At 47.6% G+C, this 25,140-nt stretch overlaps 1 protein-coding gene across 9 annotated transcripts in view; it reads left to right on the top strand.

Annotated features, from left to right (window-relative positions):
• Positions 1-25,140, top strand: part of dock10 (dedicator of cytokinesis 10) — a 139,963-nt gene that overhangs the window by 34,789 nt on the left and 80,034 nt on the right. For 7 of the 9 annotated variants that reach the window (XM_048265309.1, XM_048265310.1, XM_048265308.1 and 4 more), the window contains exons 1-2: positions 8,256-8,521; positions 24,559-24,678. In XM_048265309.1, coding sequence (XP_048121266.1) covers positions 8,345-8,521; positions 24,559-24,678 — 297 coding nt within the window. In that variant the 5' untranslated portion in view covers positions 8,256-8,344. Of the gene's footprint in view, positions 1-8,255; positions 8,522-18,383; positions 18,538-24,558; positions 24,679-25,140 lie in introns of those variants that run through there. The other 2 variants (XM_048265307.1, XM_048265304.1) reach the window with 2 other exon arrangements.

Genomic DNA, 25,140 nt, shown 5'->3' with positions numbered 1-25,140 from the left:
GGAAGGGAGGGAGGGAAGGAGAGAGGGAGGACTGGAGAGCAGGAAAAGGGGAACAGGAGACAGATCTGAAGTTTAAAGCAGTAAAAAACCCATCTTGCTCATAAACCTTTCACCGGCTGTAGACCAGGTCAAACTCCTGTGTGTGTGTGTGTGTGTGTCCAGCTGAGTGTGTGACCTTTCATCCATTTATCTGCCTCGAGAGGTCGACCAGCAGCTTGCCAAGAAGGCTCCGCCAATGACAGTGTCACTGTAACCATGGAAACCTCTCTGTGTTTTTCTCTTCCCCTCTATTCCCTGTCCTCCGAGCTCAGCCTCACACACACACGCACACACACACACACACATACACATACACACACGTACACACACCCTCATACATACACACACACACACACACACACACACACGCACATACTGTCTGTCACACACACACACACACACACACACACACACACACACACACACACACACACACACACACCGTCACACACAGCGCACCGTCACACACAGCGCACACACATTCACACACATGATGACTCACAGCGTGTCCTTCTGGCAAACTCTTTACGTTCACCAGTGCTCGGAAAAACATGAAGCGCAGACAGATGCACACACACACACACACACACACACACACACACACACACACAGCAGACACACAGAAAGACAGTCAGAGAGAGGCAGCAGGGGTCTCTAATTGGTAGCAGGTGATGTCCCGTCCACATGTGACGCCCCCCTTATGAGCGTACACACACACACACACACACACACACACACACACACACACACACACACACACCCTAAAAGCTGCTGACAGCAGGAAACATCCGGTCCAGATGAGGCCCAGATTTGGCCAAGACCAGAGCTATATCAGCTCCTATGCAGAGACTGTAGATACTCTCTCACACACACACACACACACACACACACACATACAGAGACCCACACATACACACACACATACAGAGACACACACATATACATACAGACATACTATATACTGTACATACACATACACACACACACACACACACACAGGTGTTGGGGAACAGATAAATGCTCAGAGGGGTAGATACACACACAGTGCATCAGTCACAGCAGCTGTGCAAGGTCAACTCCAAGTTGGAAGTCAAACGCTTCCCCAAAGCCTGAGGTCATCTCCCATCAGAGACCCGATACACTGCAGGTGGGGAGTCTAAAACACACACACACACACACACACTCACGCACACACACACACACACACACACACACACACACACACACACACACACACACACACACACACACACACACACACACACACCAACATGTACACTCACACTGTCATGAGGGACTGCATCTCTATTATCTCTCCTACTTGTCAGAGCTCATGCATAGTCTGAAAACACAAATACACAGATGCACACCTTTATAAGGCACTTTGCAGCGCTCCAAACACACACACACACACACACACACACACACACACACACACACACACACACACACACTAACATGTACACTCACACTGTCATGAGGACTGCATCTCTATTATCTCTCCTACTTGTCAGAGCTCATGCATAGTCTGAAAAACACAAATACACAGATGCACACCTTTATAAGGCACTTTGCAGCGCTCCAAACACACACACAAACACACACACACACAGACTCACACTCTTTCTCACACACTCTCACACATGCACACACACACACACACACACACACACACACACACACACACACACACACACACACACACACACACACACACTCACACACACACACACACACACACACACACACACACACACACACACACAGACTCACACTCTTTCTCTCTCTCACACACACACACACACACACACAAACACCTGTGAGAGAGAGTGGACACCAAATCGGCTTGTCCTCTGCTGAGCCTGTGCTGTTCATATTGTATACATTTGGCTTGTACTGTATATTTTCTATATAGGCCCGTTCTGGGCACACTGTATACATGTGACCTCATGCTAAGTATCTACGTACGGCCTCGTAGTAGCTGCAGTGGATTCTGAATTGGGTGGAGGTGTGTGTGCATGTGTGTTTTCAGCTGAGCATCTCACTTGGATCATGATCAGGAGCTGAGGTATACCTGTATAGCTGTAAACATGTGTACCTGTACCTGTGCTGGGTTTGCATTGGAGTCTGAATTGGGTGGAGGTGTTTGTGCATATGTGTCATTTCAGCTAAAGTCTCACCTTGATCATGATCAGGAGCTGAGGTATACCTGTATACCTGTAATGTACCTGTGCTAGGTTTGCATTGTCATCTGGACTCAGATACACACAAATACAAGCATGGCTTATCCCAACACAGACGCATAGCAGACTCTGTCCCACGGCTGCCCAAAAACTGGTCAGGTCATTCCGCTGGTCCGAATCCTGGGGTTTTGCTTCACAGACAGACGAGACGGAGAGAGAGGTTTTCTGGGACAGGTCAGGGAGCCAGCGTGATGAATCATGTTTGTCGTTAGTCTCCTCCTGGGTCAATAGTAAGCCGGTTACCCAGAGTGGCCATTAGGGATAGCGAGCTGGACCGTTAGTGGGATATCCTTTTAGCGTGTCCGCCAAGCGACTTCGATCCCGTTACACCCTTTTAGCTCTTGTGCGTGTAAGACATGCTCATCCTCGCACAGTGAGAAATGCATAGAGATGTCAGGGGGATGCATCACTGTGTGAGTGTGTGTGTGTCTGTATGTGTGTGTGTCTGTGTGCAGTAGCAGTGGAATCTGTGTATGTAGTGAGTGGACCAACCACAAGTCCAACCTCAGCACTGGACCACTGTTAGATCAGGGACCACACACACAGGCATGCACACACAAAGGAATCCCCCTCCACACACAGACACACACACACACGGATGCCCATACTCACACTCATTCACACTCACTGACTTATTCACAGACTCACACACACACACACACACACACACACACACACATACATACACACACACAGAACTGCCTTTCAGAGATATTTTATGATTTCATCATCATCACACACACACACACACACACACACACACACACGCACACACACACACACTTCCTTAGAGAAGTATTTTATGATAGCATTATCACATAACGGTGCAGAGGCCACGTAATGGTACAGTACAAGGCCCAGCTTTGATCTAGAGTGTGTTAAATGTGTGGTGGAGAAAAGCTGAGAGAAGTGTGTAGGAAACAGTTGACCCCTGCGTGAACCATTGACTTCTTTCATCTCAATCATCGCTGTTGTACACTTAGAAATAGACGATTGCTTCCGTTGAACTTCTGAAGCAGGTGGAAGGATTGGCTGTGGCTTTAAGTGAAGACAGAAAAATAATGAGGTGTGTGTGTGTGTGTGTGTGTGTGTGTGTGTGTGTGTGTGTGTGTGTGTGTGCGTGTGTGTGTGTGTGTGTGTGTGTGTGTGTGTGTGGTGTGTGTGTGTGTGTGTGTGTGTGTGTGTGTGTGATGATGATGGAATCATAAAATATCTCTGAAAGGCAGTTCTGTGTGTGTGTGTATGTATGTGTGTGTGTGTGTGTGCGTGTGTGTGTGTGTGTGTGCGTGTGTGTGTGTGTGTGTGTTTGTGTTTGTGTTTGACTGTTTGGCTACATTGTTAGCTGCAAAGTGCCTACATGTTTTGAGCTCACTCTGTTATGTTGTATTTATGTAGAGTCATGCAGTTTCCTGTTGACTTCTCACATCAATCTCGTGTTGAATCTCACTGCACTCCTCTGAGAGGAATCTCAAGCTCCCAATCATGAACACCTCACCATGGTTTTATCTTATAGATTGTTTTTATCTGAGGATAGACAGGGTAGGCCAGGAAGTGGTGAATACTCTGGCACACGCACACACACACATGACCCCGCACACACACACACACACACACACACACACACACACACACACACACATACATAGACACCTTATACACAAAGAGCCCTTACACACACACACACACATACAGAAAGAGTGTGATAGAGAGCGATTCTCCTACATCAGTTCTAATTGCGTGTAATCACTTAGAGTGAGAGAGTGAGACAGAGAGAAGGAGAGAGAGGGAGAGAGAGAGAGAGAGAGGGAGAGAGAGAGAGAGAAAAGAAAGCTGGCAGTCATCTCTCATTCGCTCTGCCCATCTCTGTGGTGACTCATCCTGTTCAGTGGAGACAGCCTTGGAGCTCCTCTGGCTATGGAGGTAGACCCAGGGGCCAGACAGGCTGGAGCCCAGGCACAGCCTCTCTATCCTGGGGCTTACCGACAGCCTCGACAGCCTCTCACCCAGGATGGGGGCACAAGAGAGAAAGAGAGAGAGAGAGAGGAGGAGGAGGGGGGTCATCCTCAACAGCCTGTCACCCAGGACGGGGGTGTGTGAGTGATATAGACAGCAGCATCACTGAGCTGAGTTATGGCTGTGCCCATCTTCGCCCCCTCCACCTCTACGGCCCCTTATCTCCTTCTGAAAACCAGGTCGACTCAGAGCATGTGTTTGAACACTGCCAGGGATTGGACAGGGCTGGGTTTTTAAAAGCCCAGAAAGATGAAAAACACTCCGGCTGGCTTCAGGCTGCTGGTGCTTATGTTTGCAGCATGTGATGTGTGTGCGTGTGTGTGTGTGTGTTTGTGTGTGTGTCAGTCAGGGTGCGTGTGTGTGTCAGGGTGGAGATGTTGCGTGATTATGAGTTTTATTTATCGGCGACCCAGCGTAGCACATTCCTCCTGAGCGAACAGAAACAGAGAGAGCAGAGAACTGGGGCTCTGCAAACTGCAGCGGGTGTGTGAGCATCTGCTCTGCACGCATTCTGACAAACTGCAGCGAGAGGAGAGTCTGCTGCCCTGAGAGTCTGCTGTCTGCCTGCCTGACTTGCTGTCTGGCTGCCTGCTGCAGCATTTTAATGGGTGTGTCCTACTTTCCCCTTCACACTCCTGCATGACACACACACACACACACACACACACACACACACACACACACACACACACACACACTCCCCTCAGCCTCACACACCTACTCCTCCCTCTCTCCCCCCAAAAAAACACCTCTGCTTCTACAAGCACGGTCGACTGCTTGGCAACAGCCAAGCTCACTGCAAGCCAGCTCCACCCAGGACTGCAGTGGAGCCCTGGCACCGAGCCGGCACAGACCTGGCACAGACCTGGCACTGACACAGCACCAATGTGGCTGTAGTGTTCCATTTACTCAAGATCCCATGAGCCGGGAAAAAAAAGCAAAAAGCCTGGTTGGATTAGTCGCACAGTCCTCATTATGTTGCCAGACATCATTTATTTGTCCATCTACGGAAACTAAAGGTGAATAAAAAGTTGTTGTAAATTAGGTCCAGAAATAAAAGTTCTGTTCAGTGTGTTGGTTAAGACAATAACATGTGGAGTAGTGTGTTTTACTACGCTGCCATTCTCTAACGATAACCTGTTGCCTACGTCATATATAGCCTACCCTTTGCCTCCTCACGTCACAACACGTACACCTAATGGCAGGCAGTATATATAACGCTAAGCACAATAAACATAAATAACGACAACCCATTATTCCATCCTCCAAAACCATACATCAAAATGACACACATAGCACAGATCTGTTACAGCCATGACACAGATCTTCAGCTCTTCTCTCACTCGTTCACTCATTCTCTCATTCACTCATTCTCTCATTCACTCATTCTCTCATTCACTCATTCTCAAAGTGGTTTCAGTGGCAAGGCATCACCATGTGGTGTTGCAAAAAGCGTGTATTTGACACAATTAAAATAATACTCTCCATTCAGCTAATCCATTTAGCAATAGCAGCTCTCTCTCTCTCTCTCTCTTTCTATCTCTTTCTTTATCTTTCTCTATCTCTCTCTGTCTCTCTCTATATATATCTCTCTCTATCTCTCTCTCTCTTTGTCTCTATCTCTCTCTATCTGCAGCTCTATCACTGCAGTTCAGCGAATCCATTAGCATTTGCAGCTCTGTCTCTCTCTCTCAAATTCAAATTCAAAGGAGCTTTATTAGCATGACTGTTTGGATACAGTGTTGCCAAAGCCAGTGTTACAGATACTCTCTGTCTCTCTCTTCCTCTCTCTTTCCGCACTGGTATACATGTAGTAGCATCTCTCTCTCTCTCTCTATGTGTCTCTCTCTCCCTCTCTATCTCTCTGTCTCTCCCTCTCTCTCTCTCTCTCTCTCTCTTCCTCTCTCTTTCCGCACTGGTATACATGTAGTAGCATCTCTCTCTCTCTCTCTATGTGTCTCTCTCCCTCTCTCTCTCTCTCTCCTCTCTCTCTCTCTCTCTCTCTCTCTCTCTCTCTCTTCCTCTCTCTTTCCGCACTGGTATACATGTAGTAGCATCTCTCTCTCTCTCTCTATGTGTCTCTCTCTCCCTCTCTATCTCTCTGTCTCTCCCTCTCTCTCTCTCTCTCTCTCTCTCTTCCTCTCTCTTTCTGCACTGGTATGACTGCAGTTCGGCTAATCCATGAGCAGTAGCAGCTCTGTATAAGTAGCAGGAGAGGGAGGAGGAGAAGGGAGGGTTGCTGAGGGGGAGACACAAGGCTAAACGGGGAAGGGCCAGATCAGGGCCAGACCTGGACCAACATCGGTGTCTGTGTGTGTGTGTGTGTGTGTGTGTGTGTGTGTGTGTGTGTGTGTGTGTGAAGGCATTGCAGAGAGAGAGGGGCAGACACACTGAGGGTGGAAGGCTCTGAAGCCCCTCTGCGTCAGATTGTGTGTGTGTGCGTGTGTGCAGAAAGACAGGGGCAGAACTTTGGAGCCTGGGGTAGTAGGACACCCAATGCGGCCCAGGCTAAGGTTTATTTTGTTTGTGTTACTTTGATGGTTAGAGAGAGGCAGAGAGAGATGTGTGCGTGCGTGCGTATGTGCGTGCGTGCGTGCGTGCGTGCGTGCGTGCGTGTGTGTGTGTGTGTGTGCGTGCGTGCACAGAGAGGGAGTGAGGGAAAAAAGAATGAATGAGAATGAGAGAGTTGAAAGAGAAGCAGGGTGCTGAGGGAAAACTCTCAGAGTTTGTGTTTGTGTATGTGTGGGCGTGTGTGTATGAGAGAGACACAGAGTGAGTGAGTGTGTGGGTGTGTGTGTATGAGAAAGCTAGAGAGAGAGAATGTGTGTGTGTGTGTGTGTGTGTGTGTGTGTGTCTGTGAGTGTGTGGGTGTGTGTGTATGAGAAAGCTAGAGAGAGAGAATGTGTCTGTGTGTGTGTGTGTGTGTGTGTGTGTGTGTGTGTGTGTTTGGCTGTTAGTCCTGGTCAGCTGACCGCTGTTGGGGGAGGTGATTGGAGCGACCAGCTGTGCACAGCTGCAGTGTAGGCAGGATTTGCAGTGAGCGAGGGAGTGAGAGGAAGAGGGAGAGGGAGAGAACGATTGGGAGTGAGAGGGAGAGGGAGAGGGAGAAAGAGACAAGGCTGCCAGTGTCTGTTTCAAGCCTTGCACTCTGAGCGCCGGCAGAAGACAGAAGAGAAGAGGAGAGGAGAGGAGGAGGACAGGACAAGAGAGGAGAGGAGAGAAGCGGGGGAGTCCACAACCACCTATCTACTGACTCCTGGACACACACACACACACTCACTGACGAGGAGGCAGCTCCCGGCTTCTGCAGTGTGTGTCGAAGAACTCCAGACTGGAAGAGGGTGGTTCCGGACTCCTTGCCCGTGTGTGTGTGTGTGTGTGTGGACTCTTACGGACGCTACGCTAGTGCAGCTGTAGAGGCAGGCTGGTGGTCAGTCCGTGAGGAGGTGTGGGCAGGGCTGAAGACGCGCTGGCCAAACAGGATCGGAGGAGTCATCCAGGAGTTGCCACTACCCCTGTGTGGTGACGCTGATCGGACACTTGAGGCGACTGGGCATCTGTGGGTTGAGTAGGGAGGGGACGGGCAGTTTACAGGGCAGTGACCACTTGGGCACCGGACCCTGGGGATGCACACAGGGCACTGGACACTGGGGGCTGGGCGCTAACGGGCATCTGCGGACTGAGTAGGGTGCCAGTGTAGGGGGTAGTGGGCGATGGTTATTGATCACTGGGTGCAGGGCATTAAGCGTTGGTTGCTAGGAGAAGGGCACAGTGGGAGTGGCCATATTTGAGCTGGGCTGTGGGCATTGGGTGGTGAGTACTGAATTGGGGATTGGGTGCTGAGTGCTGAATTGGGGATTGGGTGCTGAGTGCTGAATTAGGGATTGGGTGCTGAGTACTGAATTGGGGATTGGGTGCTGTGTTGACGGGGGCAGTTCTGTGGACAAGTGAACACTGGGCACTGACTTCTGGGCGTTGGGCATTGCGCGGCGTGCTGTGCTGGACGTTGGGGGCACGGGGCTCTGTGCGCTGGGCTCCGGGTGTTGGGCATGGGCTGCTCTGCCAGTGTGCTGCTGCTGCAGGCTCTGCGCTCCGTGCTGAGGGGGGGGAACTGCGGGCGCATGTGTACCCGCCGCCAGCAGCAGATCTCTGTGGAGATGCTGCCCCCGCTGCAGGAGGAGGGCGATGGCAGCAAACAACCCTACGCCACCACCATCGTCGTCATGGTAATGATCGATAATTACTCAGTAACTTGCACGCACTCACTTCAGTTTGACTGGACTCTTACTCAACGTACTGTACGCATGGAGAAACTACATACAGGATGTGGAGTTATACAGGAATGTCTGAGTGGTGTGTGTGTGTGTGTGTGTGTGTGTGTGTGTGTGTGTGTGTGTGTGTGTGTATGTGTGTGTTTACTTTTGTGTTATTAAAAGAGGGCTATTTTCTGTAGCAGATTTCCTGAAATTGTGTGTGCTCTTTTATTGTCATTGCTATTTTACTGTCAAAGTGTGTGTGCGTGTGTGTGTGTGTTTGTGGGGATGAATGGGTGTGTGTATGTGTAGATAGATAGATAGATTTGTGTGTGTATGTGTGTATATGCGTGTGTGGGAGGGGGGGGTTGACTGGAAGGCTATGGGGTTTTGCAAATTATGAATGTTTCCCACATGTTCCTGACTCTCCTTCCTTTTGTATCCTCACTCTCATGTTACATGTAGCGCTGTCTGTCTGTAAGACATCTGGTCTCACCACTCAGATGCATTTACACACAGCTACACTCCTTACACATACATACAGTCCTGGACCAGTTACACTTACAACCATTTCTATCTGTTGATTCCTTACATTTATGCCCCTTATTCTGCTATCGGTTTCAACAGCGTAGTTTCATGTGCTGCCAGTCTTTTTTCTGTGTGTGTGTGTGTGTGTGTGTGTGTGTGTGTGTGTGTGTGTGTGTGTGTGTGTTCTGCCTATGACACTTCTCTCGTTCTGATTTCTCTGGTCTGGCTGACGTGTGTGTGTGCATCTGTGATCTTTTGCTGGGCGTCAGAAAGAGGCGATCACGTCTGAGGAGGAGATCTGAGAGTGCAGTATCGTCTCTGTCATGGCTGAGGAAAGAAGGGAGAGAGAGAGAGAGAGAGACAGAAAGAGAGAGAGGAGAAGGAAGGCGACAGATAGAAAGAGGGGAATGATGGAGGAAGAGAAAGGGAAAAGAGGTGGAGAGAGAAGAGGTTCTGTAGGCTGCAGGGGTGTGTGTTCTCTGCTGGGGTGTGTGTTCTCTGCTGGGGTGTGTGTTCTCTGCTGGGGTGTGTGTTCTCTGCTGGGGTGTGTGTTCTCTGCTGGGGTGTGTGTTCTGTGCTGGGGTGTGTGTTCTCTGCTGGGGTGTGTGTTCTCTGCTGGGGTGTGTGTTGGAACAGAGGTGTGTGTTCTGTGCTGGGGTGTGTGTTCTCTGCTGGGGTGTGTGTTCTCTGCTGGGGTGTGTGTTCTCTGCTGGGGTGTGTGTTGGAACAGAGGTTCTGTGGGCTGCAGGGGTGTGTGTTCTCTGCTGGGGTGTGTGTTGGAACAGAGGTGTGTGTTCTGTGGGTTGTGGGGAGGTGGCTGTGCTGGGGTGTGTGTGTTCTCTGCTGGGGTGTGTGCTTGTGTGTTTGGAACAGAGGTTCTGTGGGGTGTGTGTTCTGCATTCTCTGCTGGGGGTGTGTGTTGGAACAGAGGTTCTGTGAGCTGTAGGGGTGCTCTGGGGGTGTGTGTTGGAACAGAGGTTCTGTGGGCTGTAGGGGTGTGTGTTCTCTGCTGGGGTGTGTGTTGGAACAGAGGTGTGTGTTCTGTGGGCTGTAGGGGTGTGTGTTCTCTGCTGGGGTGTGTGTTGGAACAGAGGTTCTGTAGGCTGCAGGGGTGTGTGTTCTCTGCTGGGGTGTGTGTTGGAACAGAGGTGTGTGTTCTGTGGGCTGTAGGGGTGTGTGTTCTCTGCAGGGGTGTGTGTTGGAACAGAGGTGTGTGTTCTGTGGGCTGTAGGGGTGTGTGTTCTCTGCAGGGGTGTGTGTTCTCTCTGCTGGGGTGTGTGTTCCGTAGGCTGGGGTGTGTGTTCCGTAGGCTGGAGGCTGGTTCTCATCTAGCAGCTCTTGTACACCTCCCAGTTTGGTTAGAATTCAGGAACACAAACACGCACACACACACCAGGGCTTCACATTAATGGTTGCCCGGTTGCCCTACCAAACTGTTACAAGTGGCAGTCAGTGACAAAACCTCATGCCCTGACACACACACACACACACACACACACACACACACACACACACACACACACTGCCTGCCCATCCCTGATACCTGCAGTGGACAAGGTGGTGGTGTGTGTTTGTGGCTGGAGGTCGGTGCGGTGCAGCAGACAGAGAAACTGGGCTTATGGGTCACTCATGCTGCTGACACAGAGCTGAGCTGGTCCTGTGCTTACTCAGTAAGGTTGCAGTGTATGTGTGTGTGTGTGTGTGTGTGTGTGTGTGTGCTTACTCAGTGTTGTTGAAAGAGTGTTAGTGTTTTCCTACTCAGTGAGAGCATTTATGCACATCCATGTATATATACTGTAGATATGTGTGTGTGTGTGTGTGTGTGTGTGTGTGTCTGTCTGTCTGTCTGTCTGTCTGTCTGTGCTCGCGTACTTAGTGTCCTCTGTGTGTGTGTGTGTGTGTGCCCTGCAGGTGTCCTTTGTGTCATCAGTGGGCACACTTCCAGGGTGCTGAGTTAATGAGAGGATGTGTGTGTGTGTGTGTGTGTGTGTGTGTGTGTGTGTGTGTGTGTGTGTGTGTGTGTGTGTGTGTGTGTGAGCATGCAGAGTTAATGACAGGCTGAGTGGACAGGTGAGCATGCCTGCTGTCAGTTTAACGGGATCACTATACTACTTCCTGTCCTTTTATCTCAACTTCCTCTCTAACACCTAACCTCTGCCCAACATACACACACACACACACATTCACAGTTTCCCTTTATATCTAAATAGAGGCTTCCTCTGAGCCAGATACTGTATGTTTACATATATTTCTTTAACATAGACTTGTGTCCTAAGTGTGTTCTCACTTTATCATTCGTGTGTGTGTGTGTGTCTGTGTGTGTTTGTGTTTGATCCTTGAGGTTTGATGCCATGATCGTGCTGTTGTTATGGATTCAGCTCAAATGTGACAAGCACCAATCTGTCCAGTTCCATTTGTTTATCTTCTGCATATGGTTCTGACCGGTCCAGATCTCCTCTCTCTGGTTATGGCTGCGTTTGGTTCTGCTGTTCTGACCGCTCCAAATGATCTCTCTGGTTATGGCGGTGTTTGGTTGTTGCCCCCTCATTTCTCAGTATGACAGAGGTTCGCGTGACGGCTATCACACCTTCTCAGTGGGACTGACGTCAGCTGGCCTGACTGCCTGTTGTGGTTATTATAGCGGAGTGTGTGTGACGGTGATGGTGGGGTGGGGACCTGCCTGTTGTGGTTATTATAGCAGTGTGTGTGTGTGACGGTGACGGTGGGGTGGGGGTGTTGTGAACATCTTGTGCCTCCCAGTGGTGCCTCGGTGCCTGGAAGTGTCAAAGCCATTTACAGGGATGTCTCGACTCTCTCTCTGGGACTCGGAGCTCAGAGCTGAGAACTGTCTCACTTCCTGCCATCACAGCAGAGGCTCCTCAGTTCCCAGCCAGGTCTGAATGAACGCTCTGGAGACCCATAGCAGCCCATCACACTCCTTTGATCCGCAAGTCTTTGGTCCAATGTTAGAGGCCCATAGTGTAATATACATGTGCAAGTAAGATGAAGCATTCCATCAAGCTTTATTTGTATAGCGCCTTTCGAGCAGTATAGTATAGTTTGGGGGGCAGCCGTGGCCTACTGGTTAGCGCTTTGGACTTGTAACCGGAGGGTTGCCGGTTCGAACTCCGACCAGTAGGCACGGCTAAAGTGCCCTTAAGCAAGGCACCTAACCCCTCACTGCTCCCCGAGCACCGCTGTTGTTGCAGTCAGCTCACTGCGCCGGGATTAGTGTGTGCTTCACCTCACTGTGTTCACTGTGTGCTGAGTGTGTTTCACTAATTCACGGATTGGGATAAATGCAAATTTCCCTCATGGGATCAACACAACTACCTCTATTTTTTTTATATATATGTCCTATATTTTTTTACTATAGTACCAGGTTATTTCCATATATATGTCCTATAATTTTGATGCAACATATTTCAAAGTCTTGCACTTTAATTTAATGTTTATTGTCTACACAATGCATAAATAGAAGACCACATACAGTACTAATTGTGGTTAGTGATTATGAAGTTACATGTTGTGCTCTTGACATGACTTGTGTGGCTATTTAGCTAGCTGGTTATATAATCTTAGTACCAGGTTATTTCAAGGCTAGTTAGCTAAAGACCAAGTTGCCACAATCTTAAATAGAAGACCACATTTAGCTAGCTGGTTTAGTGATTATGAAGTTATGGATTCATCATGCAGCTTGTTTTGCATTTCCCTAGTTTGCCTAATGGGTAATTAGTGAGTGTGTGTGTGTGCTTGCATGTGTATGTGTGTGTGTGTGTGTGTGTGTGTGTGTGTGTGTGTGTGTGTGTGTGTGTGTGTGTGTCTGTCTGTCTGTGTGTCGTGTGTGTGTGTGTGTGTGTGTGTGTGTGTGTGTGTGTGTGTGTGTGTTTTTCCATGTGTCGCTAGAGCATGTTTCATTGTCTCTATGTAAGTGTCTATCTGGATTATGTGTGTGTGTGTGTGTGTGTGTGTGTGTGTGTGTGTGTCGGTGCGTTCCTCAGTTAGTTTCCCACATGAAAATGATGGCATTGGAAGAGCTGAGTGGAAAAATGGCCGTCTCAGATTTTTTTGGCAGGACACCTCCCTGAGGATGTTGTTGTGCTTCTCTTCTCTCTCCCTTTCTTTCTCCCTCGTTTCATCCTAAATTCCTTTATCCCTCCATCATTCTCTCCCTTTATCCCCCCATTCTCTCCCTTTCTCTTCATCCCTCTCTCCCTCCCATCATGAATTGTGTCTTCCTCTCCTTATCCATCCATCTCTCTATTTGTCCTTATGTTAAAATGCAGGCTCCTCTCTGTCGACCTCCTTCTCCTCCTCCTCTTCCCTCTCTTCCCACTCTTCTTTTCTTCCCTCTCTTCTCTTCTCTTCTCTTCTCTTCTCTTCTCTTCTCTTCCCTCTCTTCCCTCTCTTCTCTCCTCTTCTCTTCTCTTCTCTTCCCTCTCTTCCCTCTCTTCTCTCCTCTTCTCTTCTCTTCTCTTCTCTTAGTTTGGCACCAGCACTTGTCCCCTGCAGTCAGGGACCCTTCTGTTTTTCATTTCTAAGCAGAAAAAACTATTTTCTTCTTCTTCTTCTTCTTTTGAGTGACACTCTTAGAGTTTCCATCTCATTCATTAAAATATCTTCATGTGGCACTGGACCCTGTGGCATCCTTCATCCTCAGACAGCAGATAAGGCTGCAGGGAGATGGCAGTATTATGTGGCAGGGGTAAAAATAGATAGAGAAAGACAGAGAGAGAGAGAGAGAGAGAGAGAGAGAGGTACAGAGAGATATCTGGGGTCTGGCACATTTACATGTTTCTCACATGCTTGTTTTTGCCAAGAAATCTCAGTATTGGGCTGAGCTGAGCTGACTCTGCAAGACTCTTCAAGTCCTCCTGTCCTTCTCTGCTGCTCCGTTTTAATCTCTCTCTCCTCCTATCTCCTCCTTGTTCCTGTAGGGTTTCCTGTGATTACTCCTGTAGGGTGTCCTGTGATTACTACTTTAGGGTTTCCTGTGATTACTATGTGATTACTACTGTAGGGTTTCCTGTGATTACTACTTTAGGGTTTCCTGTAGGATGTCATGTGATTACTACTGTAGGGTTTCCTGTGATTACTACTGTAGGGTTTCCTGTGATTACTACTGTAGGGTTTCCTGTGATTGCTACTTTATTACTACTGTAGGGTTTCCTGTGATTACTACTTTAGGGTTTCCTGTGATTACTACTTTAGGGTTTCCTGTGATTACTACTTTAGGGTTTCCTGTGATTGCTCCTGTAGGATGTCATGTGATTACTCCTGTAGGGTTTCCTGTTACTCCTGTAGGGTTTCCTGTGATTGCTCCTGTAGGATGTCATGTGATTACTCTTGTAGGGTTTCCTGTAGGATGTCCTGTGATTGCTCCTGTATGATGTCATGTGATTATTACTGTAGGGTGTCCTGTGATTACTACTGTAGGGTGTCCTGTGATTACTACTGTAGGGTTTCCTGTGCTTAATGTGATTACTCCTGTAGGGTCTCCTTTACAGAGCACTAATCCCAGTGGCACATTGGCCAGGATCTCTCCTCAGGCCAGGGCAGGCAGGGTCACACTGTGGCATTCTGGGGGTTGTAGTCATATGATCACTGAGCTGCTTTGTGTAATGGTTGACTGAGAGTAGTATGCACAGTCTGTTGTTGATGTTGTGAGATAAGAGGGGAATTTTGGGGAACAGGTCCACAGGGGGGGTGAGGTTTTACATCTGCTTTCACTGGTGGGGGGGGAAGTCCCACGTTCTACACAGGACGTTGCTATGGTTATTCCTGCTTGTCAATAATGCCAGAGTGCTGTCGCCAAAACTGTTGCAACTTCCTGTTCTTCAGTTCCAGCCAGATCCTATCTCTCTCTCTCTCTCTCCCTATCTCTCTCTCTGTCCCTTTCTCCCTCTCCACATCTCTCTCTCTCCCTATTTCTCTCTCTCCTCTCTCTCTCACTCTCTCTATCTCTCTTTATCCCCCAATCTCTCGCTCTCTCTCTCCCTCCTTCCCCTCCTTCCATCAGAGCCATAATGATAAGTGACACTTTTATATTGCTCTGAGGCTCTGTGTGCTGTGGTGTGCTATTGCATTCACACACATCTCACACTCTTATCTTCAGATATTTTTTCTCTTTTTCTATTACCCTCTCCATCCCTTTCCCTCTCCCTCTCTCCCTCCATCTCTCTCTCTCTCTCCCTCACCCTTTTTTGGTATCTTTCTGTCTCTCCCACAAATGTACTTTCTCTCTCCATCATTCTATATGCCCACCTCACCCCTCACCGCCCCCCCCCCCGATGAGAGTCTGATAATTACACCCTCTGTATTGTGCGTGTTTTGATGGCCTGCAGCTGCCATTTATACACACAGTGCACTCCCATAGGCACGAGGAGTCAGCAGAAAGAGAGAGAGAGAGAGAGAGAAGGGGAATGAATATAACACAGTCTAGGAGGGAAGGAGAATATTATAGGGTTTGGAATTAGCCGTGTAAACAGGTGATGGATAGAGAGAACAATGGCTTGGGTGAAAGGATGCAGGGGCGGGAGGAGGAGAGGAGGATGAGAGGAGGAGGAGGGCGTGGCGTGGTGGAGGAGTGGAACAGTGTTAATTGCACCTTACTGTGTCACGACTCATAAGCTGACTGGATTTGCATGGCTTGGGTAGAGTCCTCAAGTGAATCTGGTCACAGCGAGGGTCACCAAGAACAGGAAGCAAGAGTCCGTGGGCAGGTCAACAGGAAGTAAAGACTGTGATCAGGCTCAACCTTAAGGAGACACGCCACCAGCTCCGACACGAGTACGGTGGGGGCACTCCTCCTCCGACACCCAATTACTTGGTTTACATTGTTTAATACTACCTTGCACACCAGCACTGAAATCTTTGGCTACTGTCGTGTTGATTTTTTTATTTTTTGAAATATAATTATATCAATAGGATAGTGGAGAGAGACACTAAGCGGGTGGGAGAGAGACATGACAGCAGGGCGAACCTGTGTCCCTACGAGCACTGAGACCCAAATGTGTTACAGTGCTGCCATTTGCGTCATAGCTCCCCCCTGTTGATTTTAATTTTTGTCTACAAAGCAATGGAAGTGAAGAAGTGATGGAACGTGGGCAGTCAGGAGTGCCCTGCGGTGATGCACTGGTTTTGGAGGGAAATGCAGCATGAGAGTCTTGTCTAACAGACTGCTCACCTCGTTTCTGCCAGAGCAGAGACACACAGCCAGCCCAAGCAGCTTCTCCAATATGCTCTAAATAATGAAAAACTGTGACTTCTCCACTTCTCCACAGTGTGTGTGTGTGTGTGGATTAGTGTAATTTATGGCATTCTAGTGATGCCTGTTGCCTTGCTGTGTCATACTCCTGGGGGCTATCTGTCTCTGTATCTGTGTCTGTCTGTGTGTGTGTGTGTGTGTGTGTGTGTGTCTTGTGTGTGTGTGTGTGTGTTGTGTGTGATTAAAGCCCCAGTGTATCTTAGAATGGCGATTATGATTAAACATCTGTGTGTGTGTGTGTGTTCTGTGTGTGTGTGTGTGTGTGTCTGTGTGTGTGTGTGTGTGTGTGTGTGTGTGTGTGTGTGTGTGTGTGTGTGTGTGTGTGTGTGTGTGTGTGTGTGTGTGTGTGTGTGTGTGTAACTCAGGAACAGTTTTCTCCACTTTTTATGTATGTGTGTAGCACTTGGCCTGTGCCTGTGCAAGTGTTTGTGTGTGTGTGTGCGTGTGTGTGTGTGTGTGTGTGTGTGTGTGTGTGTGTGTGTGTGTTTGTTCTTCCCTATCCCACATATTTCCCCCCCTCTCTCTCCAGTGGTGAGCAGTGCATTACACCTCAGAGGACTTTAATGCACATTATTGATCCACTGAAACAGCACTTTCCTGCTCCAGTATGTCAGACTGGTCCACTTGCCCCGGGCACAAGGTACCGATTGAGGAGGGGGCAGGACAGGGCAGTTATGACTGTGGGATCCCTCCAGCGGGGGCAAGTGAATCTGTGACGATTCGTTTCCATTTGATTCTCTTGTATCAGCCGACCAATCAGTGCCATGATTTGGAGGGATTATGACGAGTGCTTAGCAACAAACCCATGGGGGTTGTTTTGTTAAGGGGAAACCCACAAGAGGGTACTCACGCACGTACACATACACACACACACACACACACACACACACACACACACACACACACACAGACTGGGGAGTGTGTGGGTGTTCGTTTTGGTTTTGTTTGGTCTGGCGTGTGTGCCTGCATGCGGTAGGTGGGTGTTTGTGTACGGCTGAGTGGGTGTTCAATCATTTTTGCAATTGTATATGTGTGTGTGTGTATGTGTGTGTGTGTGTCAATGTATGTGTGTGTATCTTTGTGTATGTGGCTGTGTATGTGTGTGTGTGTATCACTATGTGTGTATGTGTGTGTGTGTATCACTATGTGTGTGTGTGTGTGTATCACTATGTGTATGTGTGTGTGTGTGTGTGTGTGTGTGTATCACTATGTGTGTGTGTGTGTGTGTGTGTTTTATTACTATGTGTGTATGTGTGTGTGTGTGTATCACTATATGTGTGTGTGTGTATGTGACTGTGTGTTTGTGTGTATCACTATGTGTGTGTGTGTGTGTATGAGACTGTGTGTGTGTGTGTGTGTATCACTACAGTATGTGTGTGTGTGTGTGTGTGTGTGTGTGTGTGTGTGTGTGTGTGTGTGTGTGTGTGTGTGTGTGTGTGTGTGTGTATGTGAATGTGAATGTGACTGTGTGTGTGTATCACTATGTGTGTGTGTGTGTGTGTGTGTGTGTGTGTGTGTGTGTGTGTTCTGTGTTTGTGTGTTTTGGCGTGGCCTGACCTGCATCAGCTTAAACAGCCCTGTGCTGCCCTTGTGGATTAGAACTATACATACTGCACAGGCCTATAGATCTCTCCGACAATAGATCACCTGGGACTGCATCCACACACTGCCCTCTGGACTTCCCTCATACACTCCCACAGTAACAACACCAACACCATAAAGGCCAGACACACCCTTAGCTACACTGAGCTACAGCATCAGCCACAAACACATTTACACTGTGAACACTAGTAAACCTTTTGGATTATTGTGTGTGTGTGTGTGTGTGTGTGTGTGTGTGTGCTTTTGTAGCCTTTCAGTATAGCCTTTCAGTCTCTCTCTCTCTCTCTGACTATGTCATGTGTGACTCTCTCTCTCTCTCTTCTCTCTCTTTCTGTCTCTCTCTGGTTCAACTTCCTCTCTTTGCCGCACTATGTGACTAGTTTCAAATGCTCTTTACAAAGCTCCTGTCACTCGGTGAAGCAGGCAGTGAACATTTGTGTGGCCGTGCCTGCGTGTGTGTGTGTTTTGTATCCGTCTAGAAAACGCATGTGTGTGTGGATATAAGAATATGAGCTTCAGGATGAATCGGATCACCTTTCGTAAGAAACATAAAGCCAGACGCGAGCGAACCGAGTTTAACAGATTAAGCTGTGTACGTATGGAACCTTTTTTATTGAACCTTTTTCTTTATCTCGTCGTGGTTCTCTTTTTCTCTTAACTGTGCCTCTCGTTGACTCCACTTCTCATCTTATCTGGTCATAAGAGGCCAACGGCAAAACATAGCCTAGTACTTTTTGTGCTTTTTCTTTTCCAAAATGTATTTTTTGGTTGCACCCTTCAATATGTGGTTACAGGGAGATGTAGAGCATTCATTAGTAATAACCTCAAATAACTGTTTGTATCTCTCTGTTTCTTTATCATATTTACTGTTGTTGGCTTCTACAGAGCATTGGGAGGTAATAGAGCATGGAGCGATACACGTGTCAGTGTGTGTGTGTGTGCGCGTTGCTGTCAGTTTGTGTCTCTGCGTGTGGTTAGTTTCCCTGCATGCTGCTGTAGCTGAATTTATTTTCATGTTGAAGTTCTCACAAGCTAGTGCTGAAACCATGGTGGTTTTGAAGCTTTCGATAGCATTGTTCAGATAGTGCTGGTGTTGGAGGTCTTGTTGGAGGTTAGAGGTCTTACTAGCCTTTGTTCATTGTTCAACCCATTAGTACTGGTTTTGAATGTAACACTATGTTGGGGTTAAATTCACACTAGTGAGTGTTGAAATAGTCCGGGTTGAGAAGCCCACGTTAGAAAGTGTTTTACCAGCATTGGTGAAGTCCCTTGGAGAGTTTTCCTTTGAATTTGAACAGTGATGAACAGCTGTGATATACCCAGTCCTCACTTTGGCTGTTTCACAATGCTAGAGCTGACATTACTGTCCTTTAAAGCACTACTGGTGGGTTTTTGTGTGTGTGTGTGTGTGTGTGTGTGTGTGTGTGTGTGTGTGTGTGTGTGTGTGTGTGTGTGTGTTTCTCCGAGCGTGCCAAAGAATATAACTCAGGTCTGGAGTCGAAAGGTCAGGTTCATCACTGACTTCAGCTGGTTCAACACTCAAAAGGAAACTCTACTTGCTCAAAATACCACCTTGACATCATGATGCATTTGTGGTGACTTCCCCAAGCTTAATCACTGTTGTGATCATATTCTAATGTATGGTGTAACTGATATCAGTAGTCGAAATTGACTATTGCCTGAACCAGCCTACTCTTACATGTCAAAGTAAGCATTCACAAATAGTGTATTGAAGATTGTTTGTGCTAACTGATGCATAGGGCTGCTTTTTGAAAACCTCATTGCTACTCTTGAAAGAAAAAGAAACATTCTGAAGTTACAGTGCAAGTATACAAGCTACTGTGTTTTGCAGTAAAAAAAAAAAAAACTATTCATAATCTCCAGTTCATTTGGAGAAATTTGTGCACCAGTGATGTGCAGCTCTAGTATTTTTAGTGGTTGTCTCAGTAGTTTTCTGGAGTGAGTGTGTGTGTGAGTCTGTGTGTGTGTGTGTGAGTCTGTGTGTGTGTGTGTGTGTGTGTGTGTGCGTGTATGTGCGCGTGTGTGTGTGAGTGTGTGTGTGCCTCTTTGTATGTGTGTGTGTGTGTGTGTGTGTTTGTCTGATGGTGAATGTCAGGTGCTTCTGCTTCATGCCTTTATGCCTGAGATTCTTTTGGATATGAGAGTCGCAGAATGACATGTCTCTCTAAGCCACTGGAATTCCCCTCCATTTGGGGGCTTGTCCCGGGGTCTTCACAGCTCCTGCTGGTCGCAGTGTGGGGGTTACGTGCAAGCAGAGATGACAGTTAGCTTTAGCAGTGTGGCGTGGATACGTGCAAGCAGAGATGCAGTTAGCGTTAGCAGCAGTGTGGCGTGGATACGTGCTAGCAGAGGTGACAGTTAGCATTAGCAGTGTGGCGTGGATACGTGCAAGCAGAGGTGACAGTTAGCATTAGCAGTGTGGCGTTAGTGCAAGCAGATATGACGGTTAGCTTTAGCAGTGTGGCGTGGATACGTGCAGGAAGACCAAAGTAGGCGGTTAGCGTTAGCAGTGTGGCGTGGGTATGTGCAAGCAGAAACAGTGTGGTGTGGATACATGCAGGAAGACCAGACCAGACGGTTAGCGTTGGCTGCAATATGCATAGGTTAGAGCAGATACTTATCTAGTGGACGCTACGCAGAGGTGTGGATGCTTCCTCTCAGCTCTGGGAAGGCTGTCTGATCGGAAAGTATCTGGTGTGTGTGACTGTGGTGCAGTAGTTTTTTCACTTTCTGCTATCTGATTGGGTTGATCTCATGTAGTCCCTGATATATTTTGCCAATATACTGTTTGTCAAATTCAGCATTTCTCCTCACTGGCATTCAATTATACACTCCTAGCAAAACACCTTCCTACCAATTAAAGAGGGTTTTAATTGGCCACTGAGTTGAAATATCAACAATTTCATCAAACAGTACACCTATGCTTGATAATTGGTCCACAATCAGAACGCAGTCCAAATTGAATGTTGATAAATGGGCCAGATCGCGCTAACTGCTGAACACTGCTATCTCATAGCTAGCGTGTTGTCTCTGTGTAGGAAGTGCGCATCCCTTGGCCAAGGTCCAGTTTCACCTGGACTCACCAGACTGGTAAGTGCAGGCTCACCTTGCACCTGTCTCCTGTGTCCTGCTTGAGTCATGCACCAGGGGATGATTTTATTGCTAGCATGGCTATATGGCTGTCATTAGCCTATGGACATAGAACACAGACTGGTTGAGAGTTGAGATTCAGATAGGTCTGGGTTCAGATCTTGGTTCATGTACAATGAGTATGGAAGTGCTGTTTCATTTAGTCGACCTGTGTGTTATACTCCACTTGAAGTTAGTTGCTATGTAATAGAGTGTGTAATGTGCACTGAGCAGTCTGAAGTGCTATGGTGGAGTTCTACTGGACTTGAAGTGTTGAGTGTAGTTCTCTTACTCTCTCTCTCTCTCTCTCTCTCTCTCTCTCTCTCTCTCTCTCTCTTATTTCTTTCTCTCTGAAGCTGCCTGGCCTGCATTCCTCTTTGATGCAGAAATCGGCTCGTTTTATTCACAAATGACAAACAGATGCTCCGCTCTGCTCTCCTGTCATATGTATTACATGTAGAGAGCACATTTAAACAGAATGGATGTGGGAAACTAAACAATGAAAGGGAACAGCAAACACCCCTTTTTTACTGCAGACAGCGCATGAAAGAACTGTCTTTCACCACTCTACATACATAAAACAGCCTTTTGTGCTGTTTCATGCATAAGAAATGCCCAACTGTGATTACTTCACTTGTAAATGCACTTAGTGCACAGTCTTTGAAAATGTATCTCAGTTTACTGAGCTGTACTGGACTACATGCTTGTCTGTGACACAGTGATGAAGACTTTCTGTCAAATCTGGCTCAGACCCAAACCCAAAATGTGTATTGCAACAAGCCAGTGTTTATGTTGGAACTTTGAAAGAACACAAATGTCATCATCTTGGTTGCGTAGCCTAGTCGCTTGTTTGGAGCTGAAGAACTGCTTGGTAGATTTGTCATAGCAACCACAAAGTTTATCCATTATGACATCACAGAGGGGTGCAATCAGACGTCTGGAAAGGTTTTTTGGTGAGTGACAGGAGAACAGCCCATGGGAGCAGCTTGATAAATGCGCTATGGGTAAATGAGATGATGAAGAGGGCTTTAAAAGGAACTTTGATTTGTTCCTGAAGTTCCTGCAGTTCCTCTCAGAGAACCTTCAGGCAGAGTGGAGGATGCTCTGACTTCCTTTTACAGATGTGCCGGACTCTTGGTATTTACGGAGATCAGGGGTCATGTATGGAGGTCTGAAGTCAAAGGTTAACTGCCCATTCCCATGCAGCTGCCCTATGTGTGTGTGTGTGTGTGTGTGTGTGTGTGTGTGTGTGTGTGTGTGTGTGTGTGTGTGTGTGTGTGTGTGTGTGAGCCGGAGGGATGGGAGCGGTTAATGAGAAGGATTTTGTGGTCGGGAAAACACTCCAGTCATGATGTGTGAACAACACTGAGAGGCACTAACACCCCCTCTCCACACACACACAAACACACACACACACACACACACACACACACACACACGCCTGTCTTCATCCCTCCCTGACCGCAATGGGCGGTGGTGGTCGCAGATGTGTTGCCTGGTAAGACCAACATAGAAAAACACATGGGGGCGTTGCGCAGGCTACTGCAGGAGACAGCATCACTCATTAAACACTGTATGTGTGTGTGTGTTCATTTGTTTGTGCATGTTTATTTGTGTATGTGTGTGTGCATGTAGTTGTCTGCTCAGTCACATCACTCACACATTAGCCTTCAACAGGACAGTTTTAGTTTGCATATTAATAAAAGATACACAATTGATACAGCATTGGGGGTCCATGACTCTCTTTAGGTCTTTGGTTAAAGTTCTCAACCAGAGTTCAGCTACCAGTGTAAAGCTTGGTTCGTTGGTTGGCTTTGTCCTATTTGATCAAAGGAGGCAAGAAAGGGAATAAGCAGTGGAAGCAGAGGGCACAGCAAAGACACTAGGACCAGAAAATCCACAATCACACACACACACACACAGCAAAGACACTAGGATCAGCAAATCCACAATCACACACACACACAAACACACAGCAAGTACACTAGGACCAGCAAGGACACAGTCACATACACACCACACACACGCACACGCACAGCAAAGACACTAGGACCAGCAAAGACACTAGGACCAGGATCATTGGCTCCTGTGTAAGGGTATGAAGATGAACCACCTTAAAGACTCTTCCCCTTACATGCTATACAGTACACTTCCACAATAGAGTTTACAGAGCTAAGCAGTGTGTGTGTGTGTGTATAAGTATAAGTATATATACTCTTTTGATCCCGTGAGGGAAATTTGGTCTCTGCATTTATCCCAATCTGTGAATTAGTGAAACACACTCAGCACACAGTGAACACACAGTGAGTGAAGCACATACTACGGTAATCCCGGCGCAGTGAGCTGCCAGCAACTTTAATATGAGTATAATATGAAATATGAGTATGCTGGCATGAGTATTAAGTAGTATCAGTAGCATTGTATACACGTCCTCTAATATACGGTATACAAGTGCTGTATGCAAGTCAGCAGTGCACTTTTTGTGCTGTGTAGTAATGCAGTATGACTTCAGACGAAGCCTCTGCCTGGTGCTGCGTCACACACGTGTGTGTGTGTGTGTGTGTGTGTGTGTGTGTGTGTGTGTGACATCAAACCCAGCCTCTGTCTGGTCCAGTGTTGCATCCTCAGGCCCTGTGTGGAACCCAGGGTTGTGTTCCCTCCATTTTCTGTGGTGTGTGTGAATGACTCAGAGAATACATTGAAAGCTCAGGTTTAGTGTGTGTGTACTGTGTGTAGTGTGTGTGTGTGGTCCAGCATTGCATCCTCAGGCTCTGTGTGGAACCCAAGGTTGTGTTCCCTCCATTTTCTGTGGCCTGTGTGTGTGTGACTCAGAGGACACACTGGAAGCTGAGGCAGCTGCCTGGGCTTTGGGTTTCCGCCCCTGAATCATGCCTATGTTTAGTTCCCTCCCTCCCTCGTTCGCTCTCCTGCTCGCTAGCGTTCATTTTTAGGCCTGTCTCATCTGGTCTGCTTGCCTCGTATGTTACCAAGTAACGGGCACGTTTGTTTTGGATATTGCAAGAGCAGGGTTTTATTTCAGAACCACGCGCTAGAAATATAAACACGCTTGTGCCGAGTCGGCTGTAAATCTTTCGGAGCAGTGTCAGTATTCTCCGACTCTGCTAGACAGCGCGGGGCAGAGCTCTGCTGACCTCATGTTAGATGTAACTCGAGGGCACTGACCAAGATTTGCAGGAGCAGAGAGAATGAGTAGGCCCTGCTGTGTGATTTGGACAACGTCCAGCATGCAAATGTGTGTTTATGTGTGTGTGTGTGTGTGTGTGTGTGTACATGTGTGTGTGTTTTGGTTCAGCAACACTGATATGTGTGACTGTGTGTGTGTGTGTGTGTGTGTGTGTATCTGTGTTATGATTCAGAAGTGCTGATGTGTGTGTGCTGATGTGTATGTCTGTTTGTGTGTTATGGTTCAGCAGCGCTGATGTGTGTGTTCTTGTGTGTTCAGCAGGAAAAGCCGAAACTGATTGACCCTCTGGACTATGAGGCGGTGATCTCGGAGCTAGAGGCGGAGCTTAAGGAGGACCCCCATCAGGACCTGCTTCTCTTCCCTGAACACGACTTTACTGTAAGTACCAAACACGACGTTACTCTAGGTACCAAACACGACTTTACTGTAAGTACCAAACACGACGTTACTCTAGGTACCAAACACGACTTTACTGTAAGTACCAAACACAACATTACTGTAAATACCAAACACGACTTTACTGTAAGTACCAAACAAGACATTACTCTAAGTACCAAACACGACTTTACTGTAAGTACCAAACGCAACGTTACTCTAAGTACCAAACACGACTTTACTGTAAGTGCCAACCATATAGGTCAATATATATCTGTTTCTCATGCTTATCTATCAGTCTGTGTGTTTTCCTGTCTGGTCAAATGTTATTTCTGTCATTTCATTTCCTGTTGTTTGATATGAGCTAATTCTGTCCACGGAACTAGAGCTGGCATGCGTAAAAACTTTGGTTGCTTATCATCCGATAGTGCTGCTTCGATAGTGCTGCTTACCTTAACAAACACA

This window comes from Alosa alosa, chromosome 15 (genome assembly GCF_017589495.1).
Source record: "Alosa alosa isolate M-15738 ecotype Scorff River chromosome 15, AALO_Geno_1.1, whole genome shotgun sequence".
Taxonomy (NCBI): domain Eukaryota; kingdom Metazoa; phylum Chordata; class Actinopteri; order Clupeiformes; family Clupeidae; genus Alosa; species Alosa alosa.
Note: the sequence above shows the minus strand (reverse complement) of the source record. Positions and strands in the feature narration are given on the sequence as shown.